Source organism: Heloderma suspectum, chromosome 7 (assembly GCF_057233095.1).
Source record: "Heloderma suspectum isolate Gila_16-S chromosome 7, 16-S_ref, whole genome shotgun sequence".
Taxonomy (NCBI): Eukaryota; Metazoa; Chordata; class Lepidosauria; order Squamata; family Helodermatidae; genus Heloderma; species Heloderma suspectum.
The window spans coordinates 5,393,433-5,412,830 of NC_139464.1; the positions used below are offsets into that span (position 1 = coordinate 5,393,433).

The 19,398-nt window shown below is 44.3% G+C and overlaps 1 protein-coding gene and 1 long non-coding RNA gene across 3 annotated transcripts in view; one reads left to right on the forward strand and one right to left on the reverse strand.

The window, feature by feature from the left end:
* The window catches only part of NET1 (neuroepithelial cell transforming 1), a 69,207-nt gene that overhangs the window by 41,254 nt on the left and 8,555 nt on the right, over nt 1-19,398 (forward strand). Inside the window, exons 1-4 of one of the 2 annotated variants that reach the window (XM_084808996.1) lie at nt 10,672-10,932; nt 16,321-16,428; nt 17,831-17,998; nt 19,192-19,254. In XM_084808996.1, the coding sequence (XP_084665122.1) occupies nt 10,840-10,932; nt 16,321-16,428; nt 17,831-17,998; nt 19,192-19,254 (432 nt within the window). In that variant the 5' untranslated portion in view covers nt 10,672-10,839. Of the gene's footprint in view, nt 1-10,671; nt 10,933-16,320; nt 16,429-17,830; nt 17,999-19,191; nt 19,255-19,398 lie in introns of those variants that run through there. The other variant, XM_084808997.1, reaches the window with a different exon arrangement.
* Nucleotides 1,673-10,499, reverse strand: LOC146339290 (uncharacterized). Its single transcript, XR_014784220.1, has 3 exons — nt 10,439-10,499; nt 7,892-8,307; nt 1,673-2,993 (listed from the first exon to the last, which is right to left on the reverse strand). It is a non-coding gene; the product is annotated as an uncharacterized LOC146339290 (long non-coding RNA).

The following is a 19,398-nucleotide window of genomic DNA, read 5'->3' on the forward strand; positions in this document are numbered from 1 at the left end:
TTTGTTTAAGTTGAGTTTTTCTTTATGACGAGAACCTTAGATTGGTCGTGAGACAGTAATGCTTTAGGGCACCTTTGCCTGTACACTATTGCTGCTTTGTAAATTGCTATATTGTACTGAAGCAAAAAACTAAAATAAACCAGATTAATCCACAATCAGTAAATGTGAACTTCTCATGGTGTAGGCCTATACGAGCTTTTGAAAAGCTTGGAATTACCATCCTTACACCAGATAGATGCTGCAGGTCCTGTAAAAGGTTCATAATTGTAGTAACTCTAGTGAGGCTGAGCAGCACATATTCATTGATTTGTCTTGGCCAGTCATGAAAGACAAATGAACTTTGAATTAGTGGGAAACCAGCATTTTGTGAATGAGCTGCCAACTGGACCACCCAAGTCTTGAGGAAAAAATAGCCATGAATTTATAGCACAGAAGCTTAATTCAAGAATGTAAAGTAGCTTCAAACTTGTTCTGATGGCTTCTTCCCCCCCCCCCCATTCCTTTTTGGTAAATGTTAGCTTCTTTTTGCTTATTGCAAAGCTCTTGTCTTAACATGTAAAGAACGAAAAAAAGAGCCTCCTTCTATTTTCTATTCTTATATCCATCTTGAATGTTGATATTTGAACATTAACTAGTAGAAGCCTCAAATGCCAAATCCCAGTGGGGGAATGAATGGTCAAAACACATGTGCTGTTCCACTGTAGTTGTTGAGTTTTTTGTTTATATAGAGTTCATCTTAACTACAGAGACATCCCTTCAGCCTAGTAAAAAGCTGTATTCGAGATTCCATATATACACTAGAAGAGCCAGCTAGCTTAGAAGAATACGGCTTTACATTTTTGACAGGGACATAATCTTGTTGGAATGTTAAAAGTAGTAGCTTATGCTCAGGAAGCAATGTGGCCAAACTGGTCATATGGTCTGACTTCCTGCTAGCACCAAAATTTGAACAAAATCCCTGTGCTTTCCCCAAGTGCTTAAATGAGAGGTAATTTTCTCAAGGTATGTGCATTCTGGTCATAGCATTTGATAGAGGACACCTTTGCAGAAGGCAGTGGCTAAAAAGAGCTATGGTTCCCCAGACTTTACTACAAGAAAATGTAAATTTTTAAAACTTCTTCCTAGAATAAGTGATGGGCCAATGTTTTGTTTACTATTTCAAAGGCCAAAATCAGAATAAGGTGGTAGAATTCTGAGGGAGTATAGTGTATCGGTTCTGACTGCATGAACTCCCTCACTTAATTTAAAACAACAACACAATGTTCCCTGCGAGAAAACAATAGCACTTTGGAGGGGGAGATTCTAGCTCACCCTGCCCACTGCTGTACTACTTTTCTACTTGCAGGGAGCTAGATGTAGGGGAGCAATCAAAAGTATGATTCCTCTACCTACAATCTGAAGTGATGCAATCCATTCTACAGTCTTGGTCCCTGCTCATTCTGCTGCATGTGCCGCATTTTTCCATCTTAAAGTGGATTAACCTTTTCCCCTCTTGCTTTAACACCCTCCCATCCCTACTCACACTTTTAATTATTTTTGTTCCACCTTTTAGGAACAAACTCTCCTGAAGATTGCTTACAAAATAAGGATTTCCATTAAAAACATTTTGGGAGATCCTCATGGAACTTGGTCATCTTTTGTATGGTAGATGGAAGTTGAGTTACCAAAATGTAGGTTTGCAAGCACAGGCTGTGATTTTTTATTATTATTTATTTAAAACTTTTATATCTCACCCTATATCATTATGATCTCAGGGTGGTGTACAGATGAAATCAATTTAAACAGTATAAAACAAATAATTTAAACAGCTACAAACATATTAAACATTAAACAAGCTAATACCAATTAAAGTCTAAAACAATAAAACAGAACAGTGTGGTACTTTAGGGGATGCATTTAGCCCTCAAAGGCTTTGGTAAAAAGCCATGTTTTTACCTGGCGCTGAAATGAAACCAGTGTCTGCACCAATCAGGCCTCCAAGGGGAGGGCATTCCACAACTGGGGTGCCACAGCAGAGAAGGCCCTCTCCCACGTCCCACCATAGTGTATGTCTCGCGCTGGTGGGATGCAGAGGAGGGCCCTTCCAACAGATCTCAGTTCTCAGGCAGGCATATATGGTATCCATGCCTTCTGAAGCCAGTTGTGTGTGGGTCCTACCTAATATGAAGCTGTGAATCCACCCTTAAGAGTTAATATTGTTTCCATACTCCCCAATGTGTGGGGCAGAGTGTAGTGGGAGGCAAAGAGAAATTTAGTACATGCTGGAGGACCATAAATGTCCCAACAGGAGCATTTCTTGACTTGCTTGTCTTCTGTTTTGTTATTAGTCCTCCTGCTTCTGGACAAATTAGAGCTAGTGTGGTGTAGTGGTTAGAGTGCTGGACGAGGACTGGGGAGACCCATGTTCATAACCTCACTGATCCATGAAGCTCACTAGGTAACCTTGTCCTACTCAGCCTAAGCTACCTCATAGGGAGTATTGTGAGGATAATACGGGGCAGGGGGGTGGGGCAGAATATGCACACCACCTTGAGCTCCTTGGACGAATGGTGGATAAAAATGTACCCAACTGCAGCTGGGTAAGAAGAACAGCCCTTTTGGCATTGCTTTTTGGCATGCTTGTGTGGGCCTTTCTTCTCAGAGCTGGAAATTGTCCACATGTGACTAGTTCCAATAAATGCCACTATAGAGAATCATCACACCCACTTACTATGACTGCCTGTGTCTGCCTTGCAGCATAAAAGCATCACCAGCTGTCCACTCCCAAGGCACTTTACATGGTCATAAATTACTCTTCAGGGCCTCCAATACTTCCCAGGAAAAAGGTTGTGTCATAATAGGTTAAAGGCTTATTTACATGTTCAACTAACATTCATCATGGGTCGGCTTCATCCCACATATTGGAAGTGTTTGGACAGATGGAAACCAGCACCCCATAGGTGAGTCCCAGATTGGCAAAGATGGCAGTAGATGGTCTTCCTCATCCAGGTCTTCTGTAACAAGAGAACATGTAAGCATCCACAAAATGCAGTTGCTTATGTAACCCATTGTCAAATGCTTAAGATGCAGAATTAGTGTTAATTACTTAATGACAAGTTCTCATGTGACTCTACAGAACTGCTCTTCTGCTAGTAGGGTTGTCCTTTTGTTAGTTACATTTGCCTTGCTATGCCTGCCTTTCTGTTGGCTAGATGTGGTCTGGTGGAGTTCTTTGGGAGTTGCTCTGGGAGCTAGCTGCGTTGACAGTGACCTGCACACGAATCTGGATGTATTAATATCCTGCACACCATAGGATGCTTTGGCTGAAGGGAGAACTTGATAATTTCTTGAGCATCTGAAAAGCCAGTGAAATTAGAGCAGCTTCTTGGATATGTCGACCTGGCCCTTTGAAGTGAGTTTTTAGAGTCAATGTGTGCCCTTTTTTTAAATAAAAAAACAAAAGACAAATATTTGAGATGGGGAAAGGAAAATGTTTATTTTCCTTATATTTTATGTCCTTAAAAGGGGGATTTAGTTAGGACTCAAGTGTGAGGTCATCCATTTGGTTCCTGCAATTGGGTTCCTTGGAGAAAAGAATGGACCAACAGAGACATGGGCTCACTTTTGATGTAGTGACAAACCATGGCTTGTCATTTATAACAATGACTAGCAGCAGACCTTGGGCTTGTAAACTTTTCCCCCTCCTTTTGTACATGAGGGGGAGAGATTAGAATCTTCCACTTCTAGCTTGCAGCAAACCACAGTTGCTATTTTGTCCACCGTGGGGAACTATGGTTCGCAATATTTGGGTGAAAATGTAAACTATATGGTTTACTACAATCTAGAAGCAGAAGATTAAAATCTCCTCTCAAGTGGCTCTGCTCATCCTTATAATGACATATCATGATTTGGTGTTATGAGTCCAGTATTCTCTCCCACTGTATGACCACCAGAATGGAATAGATAAGTTAAAGATGAGACTCCTATGGGTGTGAGGAAGGCTAGCAAAACAAAGAACTGTGTTGTGAGAGACTGGTGCCAAAGTGGATGCTGGCACAATACTTGATTTTGGAAGTAGATATGGAAGCTGGATATGATATAGTTCTTTCAATCTGTTGGGAGATGAAATGGATTTTGGTGCATATTTCCAAGATAATTCTAAGCCATTCATTCATTTAATTAAATTTATGTAAAGCATTTTTACCATTTTTCATTTGTTTAATTACATTTATGTAAAGCATTTTTACCCTGCTCTTCACCAAAAAGGTGAAGCAACTTCTATACAATCAATTCTAGAGCAACTTCTATACAATCAGTAAAAACAACACAGTCCCTCCCTGCCCATTGGCTTACAATCTAAATGATAAAAAGGAAAAGGAGATGAAGAGGGAAGAAGAAAAATAAAATAGGCACCAATTCTTAAACTTAAATAATAGTTCCTATAATGACTAGCTGGAATGGAAACGGTTCAGGCTGTGGATGAGCCAACTGTTCTGTCAGCAGAGGTGAAGAAACGGCCCTCCTTCCTGTTTCTCTTTCTGCTGCATGGAATGATGGAGTGGCTGCTGCCAGGTGATGGTTGAGGGAAAGATTGCCCAATGGCTGTTACCTTTCAGCAGTGCCAAACAAATGGCCCTTCTTCCCATCTTTCCCTCTTTTAAGAATTAAGCAACACCAGCACATATATTCAATACACCACTGGGGCGTAGCATCCAAAACATATTTACTTAGCATTTATACTGCACTTCTTGAACATTTAAAGAATTTTACATCCATCACTGGGTCTTTGTAACACCCACTTTTATGGCAGCACTGTGCTCTGTCTCCCTCTCCCTCCCTCCCTCCGTCTCTGTCTCTATCCCTCTCTCTCTCTCTCTCTCACACACACACCCCTCCCTCCCTCCCTCCCTCCCTCCCTCCCTCCCTCCCTCCCTCCCTCATTACATAACTTTTTTCCTGCAGATTTTGTTTTTGTTTGTTTTATGCTCTAAGCCAGATGGGCAGGGATGAAAATTAAAATGACACCGACATAAACTCAACAAGAACAAATGTGTCTTCCCTCTCTTACGTTGGCAAACATAATACCAAAAGCTGAAATTTTCACATCCTTATCCAGCTTCCCAAGATCAAATGGGTTATATCTGAACACCTGGAGAGAGGCAGGTAGTTCCTGCGAGAGAGAACCTTTTTGTGAAAGTGGTGCTTTCCGTTAGCTCTTGAGACTAAGAATGAGGTGGTTTTGTGGCCCTGAACACTTTTGTGGCCCTGAACATTTTGCAGCTCTCCAAACAATCCCAAGCAGCTCCTCTTACAAAGCAAGGAACTTGGAGTGCACGAGGCAGACTCGGTAGGGCAGGCAAGTGGAAAAAATGAAAGAATGAACTTGCAGAGGAACTGAAGTAAGGATACATCTCTAGTAAAAAGTTGCGTGTTCGCTGCATGCTCCTACACAACCAAATAACATCTGCACTGCAGACTACTCAGTTGATGTTTTCATAGGTTAATACATGGTGGCAGCAGAGGTATTTGCCACCTTTCTTTACATTATATGCTACTTCTGCTGCTGTAGTGAAGCTGGAGTAGCACAAGAAGACCCATCCTAAGGCTTTGATCCTATGCATGTTTATTGAGGCGCAAGTCCCACCATATGAACCAGCCTTCTGAGTCATCCCATATGTCCATCTAGCTCGGTATTGTCTATTCTGACCAGCAATGGCTCTCCAAGGCAGAGTTCTTTCCGCATTATCTTACCTGATCTCCTTTTAGCTGGAGATGCCAGGAACTGGATCCGGGACCTTGTGCGTGCTAGGCATGTGCTACCACTGAGCTGTGGCCCCTCTCCAACTAAATTCAGTGGAAGATACTTCTGAGCAACTGTACGGTGGGGTGGCTACCAAAGTCTAATCAAGCTTCTGTGTAAATAAAAATTCCTGGGAAGCAAAGGAGGGTTGCATTTCTATACTAACACGGGGGCTTATTTTGGCTACCGTCCAAAGCCTGATATTCCCTCCTTTTAATTAAGCTTTAATGTGGCTTTAGTTGCAACTTGGGAGGATCAAACTATATTTTCTCATTACTTCGGGAAAGGCCAAGGTTTCAGAAATGTCACTAATCAAGAGCCTAGTTGAATGCCTAGAGTATTTCTCCTACTCCACCTGTCTCAGTTTCACTAGAGGCTCTTCCTCCCATTGCCTTTTAAAATCTCTAAATATAGGACAGGTTCAGCTCCGATGACATGAATTTCATTGGGAACTGAGTACATCAGGGTAGGGAAGAGGGAAGATCAGTACCAGAAAACACATGACCTGTCATAGCAAGGCTTGTGTGATCTTGAGATGCAAAATGGGCAAGGTAACAGATTCTAGAGCAGCCTTCCCCAACCTGGTGCCCTCCAGTTGTGTTGGACTGCAACTCTCATCATTCCAGTGGCCCTGCTGGCTGGGAATGATGGGAGTTGCAGGCCAACACATCTGGGGGGGGGCAGGTTGGGAAGGCTGTTCTAGAGAGCCAACTTTTGGTGTCAATAGGCATATGCATGCTGTCACTTCTATGAACCATCTTCGTTAGGCAGAATGAAGAATTGTGCTTAATTCTTCAAAAGTTAAAAAAGAGTCCATGCAGGCATGTTGACCCCACAGAACAACAGTCATAGGATACTTCCAAAGAAGTAGTTTCCTATGTGGTTGTTGCGATGTCCACCTGAGACAGCAGAAGGAAACACCCCGTGCAAACAGAAGCATCTGTTTTCCCTCTGATGCCCCCGTGCTTGCCATAGGGGCCCAGCCACATGGATAATACAGCCCATGCTGGTTCCTGTGCCCAGAATGAGCCAAACTCCACAAGCCATTTTATATTAAGATGTCACTGAGGCAACCTGCCGCCTAGGTGCCCTTTCAGTGTTACAGAGGGTGCTGGGGACCAAGCCTTGGATCACGTGGCAGCCTTGCATAAGCTGAGAGTTGCATACCTTCACCCTCCATAGCTTTACAGGGGATGCATCTCTAGGAATTGCAGGTCTTAAAGGAAGCAAAATGTTTAGGCTGACCCATATTGTCAAGCAAGGCAGCCCTCTGCACTCAGAATAGAAGTGCTGAAACCCTGCATCCAACGTCTGCTAAAATTGTTTGGGCCACTGAGCTGATGTAATGATTTTCTTCCTACTGGACCATCCTGAAGTTTAGAATAGTGCAAGCTTTTCAAACCCCCTACAGTAGGCATAGTTATTTATAGGACAAAATAAAATACATATTCATATATCGAGTTTCATGGTCAGCTGCCTGGGCATGCCTCTTGGAGAACAAAGAGTGCAGGATACATTAATTTGGGGCTCTAGTTTCATTAAGCGCTTCTGAAACAATTACCTGTAGCTTACACAGCTATATATGTTGCAGGAGAAAATCTAGTAACAGTTTAGTTGGGTTTTCCTCTCTTTCTCATTCCATTTGGCTTTGCAAATATTGAGGACTTGTGTATTTGAACACCAAAGGAAGCTAGTCTAATCTAAAACAAATCACTGCTACCTAGTTTAGGGAGAATGGGCACTGTTTGTACCAGCAAAGGACAATGCCCATAATTTATGAATAAACACATTTAAGGCTGCAATCCAGTGCATGTTTATGTAGGAGTAAGCCCCATAGAATGCATTGAGTTACTCCTGAGTAAACATGCTCAGGAATAGCCTGTTTCTGCTGAATTGAGGTTGAATATTATGAGCCTGAGCACCGCTACTGGGCTACAAATCCTGTTGAGATGTCTGCAGGAATGGGTGCGTTCTCATGTAATGGGTTCAAAATCTGGATGTACAAATTACTTTTGACACTTTAGAGACAGGGCAAGGCATGAGTTTTTGTGCGTGAAATAACCTGTCTAATCAAACAAGTGAAGCTTGGGATGCAGTCCTAGACAGACTTACCTGAGAGTAAGCTCCATTGAACTCAGTGGGACTTTAAGTAGACTTGTATAGATCACACTGTTAATGCAGTAAGCACCATTGAACTCCGTTCTGTCCATCCAGTATTGTACTCTTCCTCCCAAGGATGTTGGGGTAGCAGCAGCATACATAGGGTACTTCCCCAGGTTATCTTCACAATAGCCTTATAAGGTAAGTTAGGCAACTGGCCCAAAGTCACCCAGTGAACTTTGTTCTTTTATCAGGTATTTAAACCCAGATTTTGCTGATTAAAGTCCAACACCACATCACTTCACATTCAGGCAGATTGAACTGTTGGGAACTGATTTGGCTAGAGTGATCAGGTGCAAAGGAGGAGAAGACTCTTCTCAGCCATACCGGTGTGACAGAGGAGGGCATTTTTGTGGCTGCAGCCATTCCTGCAGGAGCAAGAAAATTTTCATCTGCTAAAATTCCAACTTGGATGTAGCTGTTAAAGGCACAGGAAAAAAGGAACCTTCCCTTCTTTGGCATCTGATAGTGGTTAAGATGCTGAACTGCAGACTGGAAGGTTGGCAGGTCAGCAGTTCGAGACCCGAGTGCTGCGTGATGGAGTGAGCTCCCGTCTTCAGTCCCAGCTCCTGCCAACCCAGCAGTTCGAAAGCAAGAAATTGCAAGTAGATAAATAGGTACTGCCTCAGCGGGAAAGGTAACAGCGTTCCGTGCACCTCGGTGTTCAGTCATGCCGGCCACATGACCACGGAAGCGTCTTCGGACAGCGCTGGCTCTTCGGCTTAGAAACTGGGATGAGCACCGCACCCTAGAGTCGGACATGACTGGTTGGGGACACCCTTACCTTTTTATACATGTTTACATGAAAGCTTGCCTGACACAGATCAGTAGGAGCTACACCCAAGTAAATACACATAGAATTGCTATTTCCCATAAGTAGCTTATGGAAATGTTGTGCCTGAGTGGAAGGTTATTTATTCAAAGCATTTATATCCTGCTGCTCAGTCAAAAGACTCCCAGTTGCTTTGGAACTACCTGTCAGGCTTGTTGTTGCTTTCTGATAATACCTGGACACTTTGCAAATTAAGCAGATTTTTATAGGGACACTAGAGCTGCAGTGACTTTTTTTTTTTAACAGTTCTGATAAAACTGCTCTAAATGTGCCCCTCAGGAAAACTAAGTTTATTTAGATATTTCTAGGGTGCCCTTCAGCACAAAACATCCCCTGAGTGAGTAATGGGATGTAAAGGATGCAAACTCGTTGTGTAAAAGAGCATTCCAGCAGGTATCTCTTGTCACACAGCGGTAAACAGTGGTAAGAAGCCAGGCCTTAAATTAAAGGAGCTGGTTCCACCCCCGAAGTGCATTGTTCCAGAACACTTGTTTACCTACTTGGAACATCTCATTGGTTAAGCAGTTTACATTTGACTTGAGCCTATGCATATTTACTCAGAAGTAAACCCCACTACCATTAGTAGGACATACTCCCACCTAAGTGGATAGATTTCTGGTCGTAAAAGCCGATCCCGTGCATGCTTACACCAAACTTAAGTTCCACTGGATTCTGGGGGCTTGCTCTCAAATAAGCGTGTGCATAAGATTGCCGCTCTGCAGGCCCAGTATGTTTACTCGGAAGTTCCAAATTGGTCCTGCCTGGCTTACTTCATAGGATTAATGCTGAAACCCTATGAACACTTGCTTGGGAGTAAGCGCCACGAAACTCGGTGGAACTCACTTCCGAGTATGCCCGGATAGGATCGGGTCACACTACAGCAGTCCTTACGCACCTTTACTTTGGGGTAAGCCCCGGCGGAATATAGTTCCGTGTAAGTATGCACTAGGATAGGGTTACACGAGCGCAATCCCGTGCACCTACTTAGGCGGTTAGTTTCTCTTACAGGTCTTTCCTAGGGACGTTGATTTGAAAGTAAGGCCCGCTGAATAGAGAAGGCCTGGCTTCTCGGTAAACGTGCTTCGAGTGGCGGCCTTATTCCCTGGTACCCCCAAGGCAGCAAGCGTCTATTTTGGCAACTGATGCGCGGGGGGGGGGGCGCTTTGCAAGGGCTCTGCAAGGGCTCTGCCACTCGGCTCAGATCTCGTCCTGGAGACGGGAGTTAGGGCTGATGCGCGGGGGGGGGGGCTTTGCAAGGGCTCTGCCACTCGGCTCAGATCTCGTCCTGGAGACGGGAGTTAGGGCTAACTGATGCGCGGGGGGGGGGGGGGGCTTTGCAAGGGCTCTGCCACTCGGCTCAGATCTCGTCCTGGAGACGGGAGTTAGGGCTAACTGATGCGCGCGGGGCGGGGGGGGGGGCTTTGCAAGGGCTCTGCCACTCGGCTCAGATCTCGTCCTGGAGACGGGAGTTAGGGCTAACTGATGCGCGCGGGGCGGGGGGGAGGCTTTGCAAGGGCTCTGCCACTCGGCTCAGATCTCGTCCCGGAGACGGGAGTTAGGGCTAACTGATGCGCGCGGGGCGGGGGGGGGGGCTTTGCAAGGGCTCTGCCACTCGGCTCAGATCTCGTCCCGGAGACGGGAGTTAGGGCTAACTTCTTGCTCATTACCTCTGCGCAAAGCGCCCCTTGCTCCAAACGTGTCGCAACGTATCAGGAGGCGGTGTGCGTAGAGGAAGCGCTACCTAGCGAGGGCTCGGCACTGCCGCGTGGAACCTGAAGAGGGTGGGCGTGCCCGTGGCCCGGCTAGCCAATGGCTCCCGAGTGCCTGGGAGTCAGCCCCCCGCCTGCGCGGGCGCTCCGCCCACTGCCCCTTGGACTGCGCGCCTCGGAGCTGCCTGCTCAGAGCGTCTCCCAGCGAATCACCCGCAAGCGGGATGGCGCTCCTCCAGGTCTCCGATCGCGGCAAAGGGCAGCTCGCGGCCGAGTAGCCGTTTCTTTGGCTGCATCGTGCCGAGTGGATTAAAGAAAACCCCAAGCACGAAGGAGCCTTGGGAAAGGGGGGGGGGGATATGGTGGCTCACGATGACGCCGGGGGGTTGCTCCCCATTAAGAGGACTATTCGGGTGATAGATGCACAGAACCAGTCTTTCAGGGAACAAGAGGTAAGGGAATTGCGAGAGTCATTAAGGAAACGCTGCAGCGTTAAGTGACCAGCGAGGTTCCGCTTAGGCACTCAAAGGATGCCTCTTACGTTCGCGCACGAAAGAGCAAGCCCTTTAAAACGCTGTGGGCTTTACTGCTGAGTAGGTCTGCAAGGGATTGCGCTGCATGTGTAAGAGGGCGAAGAGGCGATTCGTTTGACGCCTTGCTTGTAAGCACATTGACCAAAACGAAGCTGCTTTTCCGTCGGGGTGAAATTTACCGGGAAGTCAGCGGGATCTCCTGCTAGGTAAATGTGATCAGTTTATAGGTAGAGATGTGGACGAAAGCTATAAACCTATCGAGTTTCTGGATTGATGCCTATAGGCTAAGGTGCATGGTAGAGTCATGAGTAGAAAGAGCTCAGTCGCACTTCTTGACCTTCTGAGTCTTGTAAACTTTGTTTTAAAATTGCTGGTTATGGACCTTTCAGGGAAAGCTTCTCTTACCGCCGAATTCCACTAAGGAAACCGATCACTGCAGCAGGCAGGTCCAGCGTCTTTAATACTGTGCCAAGTTTGTGTCTCTTGTCCTTCCTGTAAAAGGAAGCTGTTCACGAGTGTTTTAAAACCCACTGGGTGATCTCAGTCTAGATGTATCTATTAAAAAGAGGGAGGTATCCCTATAGCAAAAATGAGGAGGAGCCAGGGATTGTTTATGGCCCTAAAAGATGACACTTGTTACTAGCTTTCACCAGCCGATGTGGAAAAAGTTACAGTAGCTGAAAAAGATGTTTTTTTTCTGTATCTCCCCCCCCCCCATTCCTCACTGAAGGAACCTGAAGCAACTGAGCCTTAGTCCATGGAATTTGATATTTCAGCACCTGCCCCCCCATCTAGGATGGCTTGTTCCTCTTCTGTATTATTCTTTCTTCCACTCTTCCCAACTTGTAGTGTCAAGATTTGTTTTTAAAGTTTTGTTCTGTAATGCTTACTCAGCAAGTAAGCTAGTGCGTTTCAAGCACTACTGTGTAATAAATACAGGAGGGTATGATCATGTAGTGGAGTATGGTATGACTTGTTTCTCTGACTGCTAGTGGGCTTATTCATGTGGAGAAACGAGAGATGCATTTTCACAGGTTACTCTCCAGATGGGGACTCATATTTATGACCATTCCTATATTGAGTAAATTAGTTTTTGTATAATTCCTGCAGGATTATTTTGTGTGTATGATGCTATGACATGTGATGAAAGCATTTTAATCCTGTAGAAATGCACTGCCTCAAGGTATCTTCTCTTAAGATAGCGGGAGTCATGAGAACTCAAAAGTCAAATGTACCATAAGCAACGGCTTGTGTGACATAAGACATCCTGTCCGGAAGCACTGGTGGTTTCTTTATGATTCAATAGTTCTGCTTTAATAAAAGTGGAACTCTTTAAGTGTTCTGACACAATACGCACAAGGATTTTTAGAAGCTGAGGAAGTGAAATAAACCACCTGACAGCAAATTTCAAGATATTTATCAGTAAACTCTCCTTTTATATTTCTGTTTGATGTTCTTAAATGCTCTTCTGTGAACAGGAGGCTTAGTGCTTAAGCTAAAGCAACCATAGAAAGAGGCCCTTCTATGCTATCAGTCAATCCAAAGGTTCAGTATTGTCAGCCCTGGCTGGTCATGGATCTTGAACCCAGCTTCTAGTGGCTTTCCTCAAATGTGCTACCTGAGATGGCTGGACTGAGAAAGTTAAGAACTGGACTAGGGTGGGCATCTCTTACATGTCAAGTGGGGATTTTTTGCCATTTGATATACTGCCTTAATTTGGGCAGTTGTTATAATTTACAGTAAATATTTGTGGATGTGTTGGGTTGCTGCTGTTCTTGCTGAACAGATATGCCATTAGAAGTGTGTGCACACTCTGTGATTAGCATCTTGACTTGGTGAAGGAGTCTCCAAAAATTAGAGTAGCTGCCTTTTTGAGGACAATTCTTTGTCCATTCACCAGGATTCTTTTGGCTATTTTTAAAGCATTTACTGGCTAATTTGTGTGCTATATGTGTGATAGAGAAGAGTTCCTACTTCCAGTGAGACCACTAGTTTCTTTGGGATTACATGCTGAGCAGCTTCATTGTCCACATCCCTCACAGCCTTTAGGAGATGACATGTAGTTATGACAAAATGGTGGAGAAAAACATTTGTCTTCAGTAATGTGCACACCATTGGAGAGTGTGTAGATACCATGTGGTATATTCCAAGAGCTATTGAACAGATCATATTGTGGGATCATGCTTTAGTCTACCTAGAAACAAACTTCCAAATGTGGCTGTCAAGTGGCAACCTCTTGTCCTGAGTGGCATAAAACCTGTGCCTCTGAGTTCCTCCACTTGCATCTCATTTGCATTAATTTGTATTGCCATTCTCAAGGCCACCTTACCCAAGTGTTCTTGGCCTTTGTACTTCCTTGCCTAAAAAACTGTTTCAGGTTCATTTCAAAGGCCTCCTTTGAACATGATTGATTTGTTCTCTGAGGCAAAAGAAGCCTTTGGGGAAATGCTTTAAGTTCTTTTCTCCTCTGCTTGCTCCTTATTGGAGTGTGAAAGCTGTTTTCCACCTGTGAATAGGCAAGGATTCCAGATAGTGCAGTGTCTCTGTCTCTTTCTCTCTTTTTCTTTAAAATACACAACTTGAAGAAGTAGTTCAAATGAAAACAGGCATGCTGTTAACTACTATAACTCTGGAACTCAAAACTTGCCTTCCATCTCCTAGCAGGAAGGAGTCAAAATGTATGTGGTTTGATGCAGATTTTTAGAGTTCATGTGGAAGCTTCTGCCAGAGATGAGAATGAGTCTGGAAGAGAAGATGAACATTAATTACCAAAATGATGTTGGAGGATGTGTGCGAGGGGGGGGAGCTCTTTCCCCCACCCCACAAAGCACAGCTCTGACCAGTTTTGTTTGTTTCTAGTGTGGTATGATTTTGGTATGATTCTGCCTAATTGTTGAGTGGCAGTTCATAAACCCATAACGTGACTTGTCCAAAGCTGTGCAGTGGCAGAAGTGAGACTTCAGCCTAGTGCTCCCAGATCCAAGTTCAGCCTGCTGCTCTCTGAGTCAGACTGGATGTCATGGCAGGAAGACCTGATCAGACTGTAGCTGAAATCCTGGTCTTTGGTAGATCAAATTCATTGGTTGGTCACTGTCCCTCAGCCTCTTCCATATCTATAAAGCGGGAATAAAAGCAGCCTTTTTCACAGAGGTTCATTGTAAGAACAAATTAAATAGGAAATATGGTTACCTCTCTTGAGCTTTGATAATATGGCAGGTTATACATCTAAATAATCTTCACAAAATATTAGTATTGGGTACATCCATAGGACCTTAAATGGCAAATGTTTGGTGGTTCCCCCCATAAAGTACAGTATGAAAGTGCAAATCAGCTAGAGGGGGAGTTTGCTCTGCTGAAATGGGTTTTTTTTATGTGTGTGTGTTGGCTACTTCAGTCACCCTGGAAATAGATACTGCTCTCTTCCACCCCCACTTGCATGGAATGCATGACATCATTTCTCTGAGTTCCTTGGTATCTTAATGGGACAGCAAAGCATTGTTGTTCTTTGGGGCAGTGCTAACTGATTCCAGCAGAGCTATTTCTGAATTGCACTCCAGGAGATGACAGTAAAATCTGACCAACTCAGTCCTTCTCCTTTTTTGGTTCTCCCACTTCCTTTTTACTACACAGAAGCAAAAACCCTCAAACCCAGTTGTTGTAGCAGCTATCTGCACACAGGAACTGTGATGGAAGTGAGTTCCACTACTAATATTTAATTCCCATAGTAATATTTTCCTTCTCTACCTTTCTGGCTTCTCTAGGGGAAAATCTCCTCTGGTCAAAATATCAAAAAGAGATTGACTTCTTGCTGGTGTAAAATAGGCTTACACACAGTCTTATGTTGGGTTATTCTTCTGTTCTTTGGCTTAAGGACACAAGAAGAGCCATGCTAGATCAGACCAAAGATTCATCTTGTCTAGCATTCTGCTCACACAGTGGCCGCCCAGCTGCTTTGGGAAACCCACAAGTAGGACATGAGTGCAGCTGCAGCCTTGTTCACTTGTAAAATTGGTTAGACCAACAAAATAACCAGGATGTGGTCTATTCCCCCTTGAAAATACAAGGGTAGAATGTCATGGCTGCCGTTAGGAACATATAACTTAACAATATGCTCTTTGCTGTACAAAAACTAACATGTTGACATGACTCTGCCCAAGTGCTTGTACTCTAAAAGGAGAAAGGAAACTTAGTTGGAACTGAAAGTGGAATCAAAAGAGGAGAGTTAGAGCAAAGAGAAAGCAAATTGTATTCTTGAGGGTGATGAGGGGAAATCCTTGTTGCCATTGTTTGGGGCAAGTTGTACAATAAAGTAAGGTGCTACCTCTTTCAAGTCACCCCTGGCAGTGACACAGGCCTCCACTGTATGGTTTTAAGGTATTTTATCAATCTGTCTATTTTGGCCTTTCAGCATTTCCCCCATACACAATAAATGCACAATTGCAACTTTTCTGTGTTCTGGGGATCTAAATGTATTTTGTTGTGGGGATAATGCATTATTACAGGGCTCGAGGAACTGTATTTTGAAGTGCTGGTGTTTGGTTCTTCTGCAGTACTCCTATTTTATCTGTACGTGGGAACACTGCAGCCAGCATTCCCTTCTTTCCGAGAAAAGCATAGGAAGACGAGAAAACACAAGGCTATGTCGTCGTCCCCCAGCCCCCTCTTTGCCTCCTGCACATCACCCGATAGTGGCAGCATTTCTGTAGTGGTACACAGGTGGTAACATGCCAGTGATTGCTTCATCACATAAACGCATGTGCGTGTGTGTGTAAAAGTTCTTGACAAATTGGAGTCATCTTCCAGGGCAGGGGCTCTGTTCCTTCCTTCACCCCCATCAATAGTTAACTAGGCTTTTCTTTCATGTACTTTGCTGCAATGTACTTCTGTCTTGAGCCATTTCTGAGACACTTTAAACTGTTATGGTTGATGGATTTTATTTAAACATCCAGCATAAACTACAGGGCAAGGCAAAGAAAAAACCCACACCATGCACACAGGAAAGCAGGCAAGGAACTCCAAAAACATGTTCCCGGAAAACAGCCCTGGTTGTCCTGACTACAATGGACTTTGTTATCCCAGTTTCTTGCTAACCTGAACAACTTGTTTGTAACTCAATTATAACTTAAGTGCTTAAACAAAATATTTGTCTCAAAGCGGCCTGTGTGCTTTGGAGCAGCATGGTTTAATGTATTCTGTAATCCTGCTCTGTGCTGCTCTCCTGCCCCCAAGGCAGTCTGGACACTGTCGGTGCACTGAACCTTGAGTAAACCACCAGTACAACTTGTTCTCTCATTTATCTATTTGCAGGAGCCTAGCAATAAGCGCGTCCGACCTCTGGCTCGGGTCACCTCCTTGGCAAACCTGATTTCTCCTGTAAGAAATGGTGCAGTGCGACGATTTGGGCAAACCATACAGGTAAAAGGGGAGCTTAGGATGTGGGTCTGATGTTGCCAATGGGGGATGGGCTCTGGAATAAGTGTTATCCTGCTGTAGAAAATGTCTAAGCCAGAATCTGATGGCTCCTGCAGAATTGCAGGCCTCAGCTTTCTTAGTTTCTAATCCTCATTGATCTCTTCAGGGGGGAAATTGAAGGGGGTTGTGGTAGAGGGCATGTCTTCCTTCTCTGTGTCTATTCAGCAGGCTACCGCTAGTGAAGCCAGCAGAAAAAGTCATAGGAATATTTGGCCAATTCTTCCAGTTGGAGAACTTGGGTTTAGCATTCCTTTCCTTCCACAAAGCTTCTAACGTTGTCCTTCTGAACACCTCCTGAAGTTGCTTGTCTCAATTGCCATGCCCACATTTCTGCACAAAAATAAAAATGGTCATTGGAACAAATGAGATTCGCGTGATTCTGGATGCAAAATTTTGTTTTCCCCTTGAGTACCTCTGCATATGTTCATGTAGATTTAGCCCAGCCAAGACCCCAGCACAATTGTATAAGGGAGAACCCATAAGCTGAGGCCAGTGTCTGTGTGGGGTGGATGTCTGACTGCCACCTGTGCCAATGCTTAAAGGCTATGTGTGACATACTGTAGCATGTGCTGAAGTCTGAGTTTACCCGACTGTTCATAATAGTAACGTGACATCAGAAAAGCCTGTCATGTAAGATACACCATCTACCCCAACTGTGTAAATACTGCCAGGGCTTGTTCTGGATGTTAGCACTGTTACAAGCCACAAAAGAACACAGCTCACATGGCTTGTTAATGTCACCAGACGTGGGAGAGGTAGAATTATGCTATTTATGTTCTTGGAACCATAGTCGCAGCCAGTTCTTTTAAATTAACCCTTACCCCCTGCAGCAATTCAAACTCTGTATTGTGGAGATGGGAAGGGTCTAAGACACAAGGAAGACACTTGTAGATTAGCGCTCACTTACTCTCTTTTAAGGATCTGCAGTGGTTAGATTAGCTACTTTCCACCCAGACGGGGCTGGGGGTTACAGAAAGGGTGAAGACTGAAGTGTCTTAAGGCAGGTTTGCACAACTTGTAATCCACCTCCCATGTATTGTGGTCTGCCAGGTGCTTGACAACTCATCTATTTGTTGAGTCCGTGGCAGGCACCAGGAGGTCTGTTGCACTCTAGTAGGTTGTGTTTAGCTTGACTAATTGTTGAGACCTGACTTAAGGATATTTTCATAGGCATTCTTTGTGAGGCTAGTGTGGCTATGTTGTGTGGTGTGTACACCTGTGCATAGTGTTGCCATGCTCACTAGACCATCGCAGCTGTTTTTCTGTATAGTATCTGTGAAATTACCTTAAAGCTCCTAATGCTCATGACTGCATACAAATTATTTTTCCCCACTGTGTCCAATAGTCATTCTCCCTTCGTGGTGACAGCAAATCGCCAGGAAGTGCCCAGAAGCTGTGTAGTCGGTCAGCTGCTCCGACGCCTCCCAAAAGAAGAAACAGTGTGCTTTGGTCTGAGACGTTGGATGTCAACATGAAAGAGACGCTGAGCACCAAAGAAATCAAACGCCAAGAGGTAGGCTGCCATTTGAGCAACAGCAAGCCTCAGGCATCTGCTTGGCAGACAGATGGGGCTATTTGAATTCAGTGCTGAATTTGGATTTCTGAGCATCTTGGTTTTTATTTGAGAAGACAACATGTTTCTAGCCCTCATGGTTTGGGAGGTGTGTCCTGAACGTGGTATAAGGAGAGGGAGCCAGTGTTCAGGATGTGACAATTCTGTAATCTGCCTTGGTGTGTCCTCCCCACTCCAGTCATGTCCCGAATCCCACGCTTAGGCAATCTCTCTTCCTGCCGTTTCCCAGTTTCTTGTCTAACATAATTCCCAGATTTGCAGAAGGCACTAGTTTGATGCTTAGAATAAAGCATGCAAATTGGGGCAATTTAATTCACAACAAGAGCATTGCATAAATGGTGTATATTCAGAACACAGTTCTTGAATTTCCGTGTTGCAGCTTAGAGAGGCTGCTGGTGGTGGTCTCTTGTTCAGTTTGTAGCAGATGATGATGGACAAATGGAAAAGAATTGCTCTGTTCATCACAAGGAAGTCTTTCTCTTTTTCAACATCTCTTAAATACTGAATTGCTCCTCCTAAATCTTGACTGATATTTTTTCATTCTTTGTGCCAATGGCTCAACATAGGAGACAATATTATTCAAATCAAACATAAGAATTGGTGTTTGTATATTTATAATCTGTGACTCACACAGGACCCAAACAAAAGATATGCATTAATAGCACTGACAAGTGGCAAATGAGATGAAGAGGGCCAAAGTTCAGCACTCTTGAGTGAGGTCAAACTTCATGTTTAAGTAGAACGTACATCCCGATGGAAAGGCCTAAATATTTAATTTGGCTGGGTGTCCCAGCTTCAAAGCCTCCTTTCGTGACAAGGAGTTTACTTTTCTCAGCAATGAATCAAGCCTTTCCCTTCCGTGTGGCTGCTAAGCCCAGGTGGGAGGTTGCAACACGACGGTTGAGCCTCCCTCCTTGTGGGCCCCACAGTGACTGGTTGCTTGATCTGAAATGTGTTTGCTGATATTGGTGGGGCTAGATTGGCTAAAGTTCTGCTCCTTCAGCATAACTGGGCTCTGGAACAGTCTGTTAAGCCATCGGAAGCTCAGGAAGCTAGAAATGGTGTAGCATTTGTTGGAATTTCTGGGCAATAAGATGGAGATGGTTCTTACACTTCCCCACTTTTTTTGGCAGGCAATATATGAAATGTCCCGGGGTGAGCAGGATTTGATTGAAGACCTGAAGCTTGCCAGAAAGGTTGGTCTCTTTCCCTTACTTAGTTCACATTTCCCCCTACTTAGTTCACTTTCCCCTACTTAATTCACACTGCAAGTCAATATATTGTCTTAAAACAACCACAAATATTAGGGCCCCATGTTCCACAAAGATCAAATGCGCTTC